Source organism: Zootoca vivipara, chromosome Z1, assembly GCF_965207765.1.
Source record: "Zootoca vivipara chromosome Z1, rZooViv2.hap1.1, whole genome shotgun sequence".
Taxonomy (NCBI): domain Eukaryota; kingdom Metazoa; phylum Chordata; class Lepidosauria; order Squamata; family Lacertidae; genus Zootoca; species Zootoca vivipara.
In genome coordinates, this window is record NC_142583.1 from 36,474,459 (window position 1) to 36,486,590 (window position 12,132).

At 41.8% G+C, this 12,132-nt stretch overlaps 1 protein-coding gene across 3 annotated transcripts in view; it reads left to right on the top strand.

The window, feature by feature from the left end:
• Positions 1 to 12,132, top strand: part of GATB (glutamyl-tRNA amidotransferase subunit B) — a 39,068-nt gene that overhangs the window by 6,150 nt on the left and 20,786 nt on the right. For 2 of the 3 annotated variants that reach the window (XM_035112165.3, XM_088661090.1), the window contains exons 3-5: positions 4,731 to 4,844; positions 7,312 to 7,510; positions 8,734 to 8,856. In XM_035112165.3, the coding sequence (XP_034968056.2) occupies positions 4,731 to 4,844; positions 7,312 to 7,510; positions 8,734 to 8,856 (436 nt within the window). Of the gene's footprint in view, positions 1 to 2,145; positions 2,230 to 4,730; positions 4,845 to 7,311; positions 7,511 to 8,733; positions 8,857 to 12,132 lie in introns of all 3 variants that reach the window. The other variant, XM_088661089.1, reaches the window with a different exon arrangement.

Sequence of the window (12,132 nt, forward strand, 5' to 3'; positions counted from 1 at the left end):
CCCCTGTGTGGCTCTCTGGAGTTCACTGGTGTCCTCTTCCTAAAACATGCAAGGAAACAATTCCTAATTACCACCTCACCATCCTACTAACATTCTGCATTAAAAATATTTCTAAAATCCTAGTTTTAAAGCTGGCACAGTGCATTTTTTGAGAGAGCGCTACAAATTGGGGTGTCTCCAGCTTGAATTCCACTGTACTGTACCATGAAATTGATCCCTTGTTTGGCTACACTTTTACCAAGTTGGCTGTTTTGATTTTTAAAAATTGCATACGGCTACTGGGCATCTACTGGATGGAGAGTTTGGTCATTCGTGCCATGAATTTGATGTTCCTGCTTAAAGTAGTGAGGAGGGTCTTTCATGAAATGGGTGTAAAATATTTAGCCAGCATAAATCTACTCGCTTGGTTACTATGAATTTCATATTGATTTCAACTTCAGTAGGTGCCAAATGAGGTCAATACTGAGACTTTTGCAATCCTAGTTGTGTGCCAGCATTTTTTATAGCTGGGGGAAAGTTAAACCAGGAGAGTGTAGAGCTTAATTATTTTGAACCTGAAGTTCCATATCAATAGTTAATTAATTTAGATTAATCTGTCACCTGGGGAATGATGTCTACAGTTGAAAGTTGAGGAAGAATCATTTTGTTTACTGGAAGGTCTTGTGTCTGCAAAGGGATTTTTGTGGTCTTCATTATTCTGTCCTGCAGTATCTAAATATTTCTTTGATCTGTCTTAAATTAGTTTTGCATTGGCAGAATAAAAAATAAAGAGCACAGTTCATTATTAACTTTGGCAAATCCCTTATGTAATTATTAATGGCACCTCATTTGAGGTAGCAAGGGATTGAATGTGATGGGTTATTTATCTGGAAGAAGGATCCAGCCCATTCACTGAACTAAACCAATACATGCACATTGATGATTAGCACTGAGAACATCTCTTTTTCCAATTTGTGCTGGTAATGCAGGACTGCCTTTATTGAATTTCTCTTTTCCACAAACGCCAATATTTGAGGGCTTTATTATGCAAGAGCTGCTTTCTAACAACACAGTTGTGGTAGATTAGTGAATCAATAAACTTGTAATAGCTCCTAAACATCTATATTAGATTTAAGTTTCCTGTTTTTTAGGTGTTTTAGTTTTTTTTTCTGTAAAACCTATAGATTTTGGGAATCCCAAATTGGAAGTTCATCCAATCTGGGATTAAAGACCTCTCCTCTCCTCTCCACAGATACACAAACACACACATTTGGCATTAAGCTGCATTGCCAAAATAACCCATTGGCCTATCCTAAACACACACATGTATAAACAATTGCATATTGTTCTTATAGGATCAGTGTAGCAGCTCCCCAAATGTGCTTGCTTGTGCCACTAGCAGACATATTGTTTACATACCTTTTACTGCTTACTTCCCCCCAAATTAATAAATCATGGTTCCCAGGGTTGTGTGCTGTTGGTGTGGAAGCACTGTTTTCACTGAATCCCACACAAGTGGTCAGAAGCTTTCAGCTAAGTTCTCCTTAAGTTTTACCCTTTAAAACTCTAGAAATGCTTTTAAATAAAACTGTGATGAAACCCAAGTGGCAAAAAAGGCTCCAGTTTCATGCAGATAGCTGAACAGTTAAAAAAACAATGAAAAATGCCAGGAGAGAGACAATTATGGGTATTCTTTTATGTTGTAGAAAATTTACAACTGACACCAGAAACACTTCCTGCATAGGAAACTATTATTTTGACACTAAAACAATTTAATACTTCAGCATTGTTGGCAATCTCTCATTTTGGTCTACAAGTCAGGACTAATTGGATCCCATTCTGCTGCTCTTTAAACATTTCTGCTGTATTTTACACATTTTTATTTTAGGCTCAACAGTTTTCTCAAATATATAAGCAAACACCCAAGAAGCCATTCCAGTTACACGAAAGGTTTAACAGCATCCTATTTATTTGTTCGTTTCTTTGTTCGTTCTATGCCATCTTTCCTTCAAGTGTATGTCTGTATCCCATTACCTTATTAGATTCAGATTTTGGGTTGCTTCTAGGACTGAGTTAATTCTAAAGCCAAATCATTGAATTCCTTGGGGCAGGGGACCAAGACTTGACACATATTATAGCCAGGATGTATTTGGAGTTGTATTTACGGACTGGCTTTTCGTTTGGGAAGGGCTGTTGCTCAGTGGTAGAGCATCTGCAGAAAATCCCAGGTTCAATCCTTGGGAGCACCAGGTATGGCTGCGAAAGTCTGAAACCCCAAAGAACCACTGCCAGTCAGTGTAGACATTATATGGACCAATGCTCTGTGACGAATATAGGGCTCCTTTGAGTTGTTTATGACTCAATTAGGAGCCACTAATTACCGCCCGGCACGCTTTCTCTAGCGCCTCTGCTCCGTAGACCCGGGCTGGCAGTAAAACACACAGCAGAGTTCTTCTTCTTCTCACACACAGCGGAAGCTTGTATAGCCGTTGGATAAAAAGCCTCTTTTTTAGTGGAGTGAGAGCTGGACCATAAAGAAGGCTGATCGCCGAAGAATTGATGCTTTTGAATTATGGTGCTGGAGGAGACTCTTGAGAGTCCCATGGACTGCAAGAAGATCAAACCTATCCATTCTTAAGGAAATCAGCCCTGAGTGCTCCCTGGAAGGACAGATCGTGAAGCTCAGGCTCCAATACTTTGGCCACCTCATGAGAAGAGAAGAATCCTTGGAAAAGACCCTGATGTTGGGAAAGATTGAGGGCACTAGGAGAAGGGGACGACAGAGGACAAGATGGTTGGACAGTGTTCTCGAAGCTACGAACATGAGTTTGACCAAATTGCGGGAGGCAGTGCAAGACAGGAGTGCCTGGCGTGCTATGGTCCATGGGGTCACGAAGAGTCGGACACGACTAAACGACTAAACAACAACAACAAAAAGCCTCTTAAGAACACACAGAGTCCAAAGTGTTCTAATAACTACTGGAGTTTATTCTACAGAGAAAATAACAAACAACCTGGTGAGAGCGCAGACATCTTGCGACCGTCTCCCAGGCAAAAACGAAACCAACTGACACACACACAAACACTTCTAGCACATTCTGTAACATGATATCTTCCTCAGTGGTCAGGTGCTACACAGTACACAGTTAACCCCTTTGGTTACTTGTTACTCCTCACATGCTCTGACTAAATATATCACAGCTTCTTACATTTCTACACATTGACGCTCCTGTCCCAGAAAGCACGGGGATTGCATCCTCCACAAAGAAAGCCGTGGCAGAAGGGAGGAGGAAAGAAAATGTTTAAAGTGTAGGACATTCCTTGCAGAACAGCAATAATTTCTTCATCTTGCTATTCTAGACCTCTTGATAGCTATACTATGATGGAGCACAGAATAATGGCAGCTCGGTTGCCATTTGAAACCGGTGACAATAGGCACACTTTGAAGCTGCATATTAAAGGAAGGCTTGGTGATTCCTTTCAGTTTAATTTAAGGGAAGGATGGAGAACTTGTGGCCCTCCGGATACAGTGGCAACACCATTGGACCATTGACCATGTTGGCTGGGGCCAACAACAGAATTAGAACGCAACAACACCTGGAGGGCTGCAGGTTCCCTACCCATGGCTTAAAGCTGTATTAACCTGGCCTGAACAAATAAAGACCCGTGTCCTTGTATTAGAAGAATTTTGGAAATCTGATTTTGAGTGTTATCAAGTAGTCAGTCTGAGTGCGCACATAAATAAATTGTGAGTTGGCACATAAATAAATGGACATCCCTTGGCATGAGACTGGAGAGTAGACTGGAAGCACTGTTATACGACTTTAACAGTCATGGCTTCCCTCCGAGAATCCTGGGAGCTGTACTTTAAGGGTGCTGAGAGTTGTCAGGAGGCCCCTCCCAGAGCTACAGTTCCCAGCAGCCTTAAGAGCTACACTTCACAGTATTCTTTGAAGTAAGCCATGCTTGATAAAACTGCTTTAAGTATATGGTGTGGATATGACCTAGGTTTCGACGCTGGATTTCACTTTTATTTATTGCATGTTCTGAGGCTTATCTGTGCCCTACAATCAGAAATGATTTTGTGCAATAATAATAATAATAATAATAATAATAATAATAATAATAATAATAATATTTATACCCCACCCATCTGGCTGGGTTTCCCAAGCCACTCTGGGTGGCTTCCAGAAGGATATTAAAATACAATAGTCTATTAAACATTAAAAGCTTCCCTAAACAGCAGCAAGAAATTACACTTGCTTGCTGCTTACCCTCTGTGTATCCACACTTTTCATTGGTCTTTCAAATCCAAATGACACAAAGAGAATGCCTGGAAAGATGTCCCATGTTGCTCTGGTCCTGAATTGCCTTCTGGAGCACCTGAGCTTTACTGTAGTGCTATAGGAACCCCTTCCTGTGAGTTGACCCTTGCTTGTTTTTCACTTGCATCAGTAGCTGGCAAGGGTGAGAACCAAAACCTTAAACCTGGGATGTGCCATATGTTGAAAGCATGTTTCTATCCCTGAGCAGCAGCTTCCACCCCACTCACTCTGGCATGGGAAAATACTCTTTTGCATAAGGCTCCAGCGTCTTGCTGCTGAGGCTGAGCTTCCCACGCATGAAAAAGACAGATAATGCTTCTTGAAGGCAAGTAAAGTGGAATGTGCGCTGTTTAAAAGGCAGTGTGTGGGAGAGGCATTTGTTTTATACTGGGTATCTGAGTGAAGTCATCTGTCATGTTTCTTTAGGTTCTCAACAGGAGATGTGTAGAAGCCGCAGTGATGACGGGCCTTGCGCTGAACTGCACCATAAACAAGAAGTCCTTGTTTGACAGGAAACACTATTTCTATGCAGATCTGCCTGTGAGTATGTATTGAGCTTTGTCCCTCGGCAAATCAGAAGAGGGACAAGCCTGGAGAACTGATGGGGAAAACAGGCTGGGAGAAGAGACGGTTTTTTGTTCTCTGCCACTGTTTTGCCCATCCAAGTACTGAGCCCTGATGAATAGGCAGCTGTAGCCAGGCTCTTTCTGATTGAAGGTGATTGTCCTGATTGCTGACTGCAGTCCTGCGCCTCATGTTTCCAATGGCTTTGGATAATTGAATTGCGAGAAGGCGCTGCTAGGGCCAGACTTCCTCTATTCCCTCTAATTGTCTGTTAGGGTTAAGACAAACAGTCTGATTTTGATCTTTGCGTTTGAAATGAATGTATTACAAATCCGCATTATGGTCCTGTAGACATCACAGGCATTGGTTCTCATTACTTTAAAGGATCTGAAATGCAACATCCTGTTTTTACATGTCGCTGATCGCAAAAGCAAATGAAGAAGACTTTAAAAAATCATGCAGTATTACCTGCTGATATTACAGATGACGCTTATATTAGGACCAGACTTGCTTTTTCAAACGTAATGAGGCAAAGCTCACATATAAAGTGAAACCCGTCCGTTCAAATTAATCAAATTAATCATTTTAAAATTTAAATAGGGGCCTGTGTTTTTCCTTGAAGCCACAATTGTAATGCTAAAGATACATGATAGTTTTTTCTTTGAAAATCCCTGCATCAGGATTGGAGAACCTCCAGCCAGCCTGTGCCCACCTGGCCATTTTGACCCACCTAATATCATGCATCCATTTGAAGAAGCAGTTTGGATATGTGCACTGCAGTGCTCCTTCAAACCTCCATTTTGTGGAAGTTTGAAGGAACAGCACAAGGGCTCTTGGAAAGCCCTTTGTAAACATTCCTGTGAGCAGTGTGGGTTGTTTACTAAGGACTGTTTGAAAGTCCTACCAATATGGTATTCAGAGGGCAGCATCACCTGATATCACTATAAGGTCAGGTGATTGACAAGTGGTTGGCCTCACCTATTTGGCCAGAAAAGGTTCCCCATCCCTGCCCCATATTCTCGGGATGGGATGCAATGGCAGGGAGGGAGGATCTCCTTAGAAGTGTTTAGTAGGAAAAACCCCTAATAAGTTGTGGTCATTGTTGACTTCTTCACCTGTATAAAAACATTTCAAGGTAGATTAGATTAACAGATAGGGATTGCCAAAGGTCACCTAGGCCAAACTAAACATGATGTGGGAGATCTCTAATCAAATCACCTGGCCTTTTTAAAAGTATAAAATCTGCCATGAGGAAAGGAGTGGAGCTGGGGGAAAGGTCTTTAGCCTTCCTTGCTATGCTGTTTTCTCAGTCACAACTACTGGTCCTGAGGCTGATGTGGGCTCCACTGGTGGAAAAGACAGGTGCAATATGCACATGCAGAGACCACAAGTGGTTTTTAGCCTAAAAACAACAGGGGCGGGAAGCCATGTGGTTCCTCTTAAACCTTAACAAGTGTGGGGGGGGGGGGCGGGGGGGGATCCATGATTGTCTACTTTAACCGTTGCAAGTTTTATGTGAGTGGGAATTTGAAAGTGTGTTCATGGTACCGTATACAAAGACCATACGAAAATAAACAACAGAACTCCATTCTGGGTGTTGATTAAAGAGAGGTTGACTGCCAATTCTGTTTGTTATTTTTTGAGCATTTTAAAAGGGGTTCTGCTTGTGGTTCAACTTGAAATAGAAGAACTATCAAGCCATTCATTAGGGTTTGGAGTTGCCCTTTGAGGTTCACACACAAGCCTTAATTTTAGCCAGGGCTCCCTATAATTTAGCCCCACAATCTATATTCAGTACATTCACATATGAGACACAAAAGGTCAATAAAGTATTATTACACTGTAACAAAAGAATAGAAGCCACATTTTGTTAGTTCAAAACACTTGCAGTCTGCCCCCTTTCCCTCGCCATACAGTGTGTTAAGTGTGTGCAATGCCCAGTTTGTTACGAGGGGGAAATGGGGTAGAACACTAACGCAGGCTGTGATTTATTTGAAGGGGAGAGATAGCAGGCAGGAGAGGATACTTGACCCTTCTGTCAGCCAGTTCAGTCCTACTCCCCAAGGTTGTTTTTCTCATGCAAAACTGCCGTAAGCTAGCATTATCAGAGCCTGTAATGAGATTCATGGTTTTGTTACACATGTAGATAAGATAAATGCTACTTTGGAGATCTTTGGGCGGTTGGATATGAAAAATGGGGCTTCGGATAGAAAATGGAAGGCCTGTTTCTTCTTGTCACTTGTCATCTAATAGGTTTAAAAAGTAATCATTTTAATGGGGAATGGTGGAGGGGAAAGCTAAGAGGAAAGATTACACTGAGTCTTTAATGTGTATTGCATGAATTTGTTGTTAATAATTGCTCAGATAAAAGGGCCATCTATTGGAATATAATGTTGATATGTGACCATTTTAAAATTGTTGATCGCTGCAATTTTAAATGCAGGCTGGCTATCAGATCACTCAGCAAAGGCTCCCCATTGCTGTGAATGGGAACTTGTCATACATTCTACGCATGGGGAAAAACCAGAATGAAATGGTAACCAGGAGTGTGAGGATCAAGCAGATACAGTTGGAGCAAGACAGTGGAAAGAGTCTTCACGATGATTTAAGGAGCCAGACCCTTGTGGATTTGAACAGGGCAGGTAGGTTTGGTACTCTTTTGTCTATGTAACTATTATTTATTTATTTTTTAAAGGAAAAAAGGCAGCAGCATTCTGTGCTTCTATCTGAGGCTGTCAGTGTTACCTCCTGAATTGCGAGTTGTTCTACACACACAAACCCAAACTGAAAGGCTGGCTTGATAAAGGCATCAAAAGAATGCCTTTCTCACAGCTGGTCTGCATGTCTGGCAGCAAACCCAGGGACGGGACTCTGGCTCATAGTTGTATTTGCCATTTTCAGAGGTGAAAGGTGGCTGGGTGAATCTGGATCCTTCATACATGCTCAGGCACACACACACACACACACACACACACACACACACAGAGAGAGAGAGAGAGAGAGAGAGAGAGAGAGAGCACTTTTCTTCAAGCCCAGGTTCTTCCATCCAGGAGTGTGAATGGAATAATGTAGCTTTAGACATGAACTGAATGGAAAAGTGTGAGACGACGGATTTATACAAGACCTTGAGTGTGACACAATATGGCCTAGTGCTGAACTGTAACATCTCAGCCCATACATACAGGCTTAATATTTTGAGTAGGGGAAAGATTGAGGTTTGTGGGGGAAACTTTAAGCACCCCCCCCCACCTGCTGGGTCTTGCTGCCAATTCTGTTTTTCAGTGGCCTGCGCTGCCAGGCCTGGTTTTTTTTTTTTTTTGCCAAACACAATAGAGAGGAATTGCTGTCTCAGAAACCTTCTCCTAGCCCGAATTAGGAAGTGTCCCGGCAATACTATGGGTCGCTATGACTTTGTTTAATTGTATTATTTGTTTTGATGAATTGGTTCTCGTCATTTGCTTTTATATGCCAATGAGTTTGATGTTATAGTGGTCGTGATGTTCGTTTTTTTAATGCTACTGAGATCATTGCGAGCCTCTTTGTGCTCAACATTTGTTGTTGGAAAAGCAGGATGCAAATATTAAATCAACTCAACACAAGAGACTGGCCCTGAGCAACTGCTTCCCCTTACCCTTGAAAAATGTTGGACCTCGTTTTTTCTCTTGGTGATAGAGGGAAATGAGCATTTGTGTGCTGGTTTTGCAGATCCAAGCATTTTGACAGTGATTAAATAATAAATGATAACCAGTTTTTCCTCCCACAAAAGCTTAAGCACTTTTCATGTGGGCTCTTCTTTTTTTAATGTCTGAACTGTTTACATGAGATCAAAAGCTGCTGTTCAAAATTTCTTGTCTGTCTCTGGTAGGAGTTGGCCTCATGGAGGTTGTCATGGAGCCCAACATGTGCTGTGGGGAAGAGGCGGCTGCAGCAGTGAGAGAGCTTCAGCTTATCCTGCAGGCTCTTGGGAGCAGCCAAGCAAACATGGCAGGTAGAGACCGAGGAGGGCATGTTTATCATTCCTCAGCTGTAATTTTCCTCTCACAAAGGCACTTTCACGGCATCTTTCTTACTTTGCCTTCCAGCTGCTTATCGTTCGGTATTGTTGTGGTGTCGTGTTGTGTTTTGCTTCCTTTTTTCCTTCGTCAAAATCTTCTGATTCTGAATTAAGGTCACTTGCGCCTCTGGTGCCTAAGAGGGGCCCAGCTGCCTCATCTTCGGCTCAGATTCTTTTGTACTCCGAGGCCTTTCTAAATTTTACATAATAAATCTTAGCAGGAAGGGAATGACTGATGGCTTCGGTGCTGCTTCTCCACCCCCTCCCCTTGCTTGCCTGCTTGCCTTCCTTCCAAGTGATGCTGTCATGCAGGTTCTTTGGAACGACTGCAGTTGCAACCCGACTATTAATCTCTGGGCTCACCTCAGCTATGTGGGAGCAATCCTGGGAGGGTTTGGAGGGAGGATCAAGCAATGGGGGTAGAAGTGGATGTTTGATATCAAACACTTAACATGGTAGGGTATATGTGTATGTGTACATATACCAATTGCATATTAGAATTCGTCCAGCACCTCAGAATTAATTCTAGATCAAGGTCCCCCCCAAACCACTATAGTGGGGCGCATGAATAAGCATCAACATCTCTCACACTCAATTCCTCATTATATTGCGTGCATCTTGGCACCTCCCCCTTTCCTTCATACTCTCATCTTTGCATGCAGCTGCACAGTTGCTGAAAGCAGCAATAATTATTGAGGAGGAAACACGCTGTCTGCTGTGGGCTCTGCGCTTCTGAACAGTGGGCAGCAGCATTGCTTATTTCTGCCCCTCCTGTTCAGAAATCATCAGTAGAGGAAAAATTGTAGCCACTTAAATAGGGCAGCTGCCTTCCAAATAAACCCTCAGTGGGGCATGGAGTCTGCCACTCCTTGTCAGTTTACTTGAGGTTTCCATTGCTGTCTGCTGGCTTCCCCAACACCAATTCCTCTGCTTACAATTGCAAAAGTTCCTGCTGCTGATGGTGTCAGTTGCTTCTAAGAACTTTTTCAGGAAGGCAGCCTTACCTGGAAGAGGTTTCATTGATTTTTATCCTTTTTATTATTTATTTGTTTCCATTTGTTTCCTGCTTTTGTACTGAATGGTGCCCAAGGCATCTTTTTAGGTATTTGTTGTGATGGCTTCTTTTTTCATTTTCAACACTTAACTGAAGTACCAAGCACCCATAAGCCTTGACACGGAGCCTATTCCTTAAGATATAATTTTCAGGGAATGCACATTAATTTGCATCCCTTTTTTCCAATGGCAGATTTTTGGCTGTGAAATTCTTGTGGGGCTTGCACCATTTGCTCCTCTTGTCTGCTAGTGGTATTTTTTTCCTGCAGTCTTATCAGATTCAGCCACATTCATTTTTCATCCGGTGGTACAGAGGCTACTTTTGTATTATCTGAGCTATTTCTCATTGAGGACAAGTTTGCCCCTTCCTGCCTTATCCTATCTTCCAATTGAGTGTGGAGACAAAGGCTGAATTCAGCATCCATCCTTTCAGTAGCAGGTACCTGCAGTGTGTCAAGATCAGGTACATGACTTCATAGCAAGATAATCGGAAAAGGTGAATGCATTTGGGGTGTGTGCTAGCTGTCTGATTGCCATGCCATGCCCTTGGGTTTATGAAAGTCTCTAGGAGTAGATTGAGCACATAGTTACTACCTACAAGAGTGGGACTTTGAAGTCAACTAAAAATGAAGGTGAAGGTATGAATTGTCAAAGGGTAAGTAATAAGTAGTTCACCTGCAGCTAGGAGTCTAAGAACATGCAATTGCTTAATGGACACTTAATCCAGAAAGAGCATTGTGATAAAGGACATATCAGAACTACAAATGAGCTGTGGGCCAAGGGAACAGGTAGTAGAGATTCAGTTCCACTCAATACAAATACAATTTCAAGTCTTAGGGAATGCAGGCAGAGTTTCTGTTACTCTGCAGTTTCATTATTGCCCTGTGGAATTTGGTCCTGGGCATAGAATTTATGACAATATTTGCCTTTTTTAAAAAAAGAGAAATGTTTCTAGTCCTCAGGATTTGGGGAAATGTACTTACATATAGATATTTTGTAGAATCATAGGAGTATGAAATGTGTCTCAAGGACAAGATGCGGATTTTTTTTGTTTGCTTGGTTGGTGCTGAGTTTGGGTTCCAGTGGCTGTGCAATACGTACACAACCACAGAATTGGTTGTGTATATAGCTATCAATATAAGCAAGAGCTCCAGTGGCTTCAGTCAGTGATGTTCAGGTCTTCTGTCTTGAGGGAACCCTTTTCACATTAACAAGCCTACCGAGGAACTCCTGTATGTGTTGGCTCATGAACATCTCCAGATAGGCCTGAAACTATTCATGCATTTTCATACTTCACACTTACAGTATTCATACTTTACTATAATATAAAAATCGCCATGTGTGAAGTATGCCAGAAGCTGTTGATCAGAGGACTTTTGTCCATTTACTGTCTTTATTATTCCCAATTTGAACTATAAAATGGTGATTTTCTTGAGTCAAAATGAGAATACCCCTAAACATTTTTAAAGAAAAAAAACACACCACATCCATGTACATGTGCTTTGTGAGAATGCCTTAAAAGGAAGGGCGCTATCCTCCAGCATTTTTCCTTGCCTAGTATTCTTCACAAAAAATATAGAATGGGAGCACTTGTGTCTTTGGAAAGTGCCCTTGAGAAGACTTAAGTCTGGCTGGACACTCAGTTTTTATCCTTTACAAATGCAATTCCTGTGCTGTTTACTGCATTGTGTAAATATCCAATATTTGTTTCACTTTAAAGCGCATTAACTTAAGTGTTGATAAGAAGGAAGATGCAAAAGCCTGTGTGTTGTCATTTAGCGGGATGGCATTTATTAGAGAGGGTGTTATATCGGTTGCCAGACTGTTAGATACCTGTTTTTAAAAGGATGTGGAAAAGCAAAGAATAATAACTCGAAAAAGCTGTTGTGGTGTTTCTACCCCAGATTTCTCTTTAGCAGGAGATTGCCCTCTGCATCACTTTCTACAGGGCTATATGTATGACACTTTTTGGCAGCTGGGAAGGCTTCAAAATTGTATTTGTGGCAAATATTACAGTTTCTTACAGGGAAGGCAAAAACAGGTTTCTGACACCTGTCCTTGAGGCGTAAATTTTCAAGGACACTTCAGTAAATCTGCCCTGAGCAGTAATTGGCTTTGTGACAGAGCCATGTGAACTCCTCAAATGATAGTTTCATA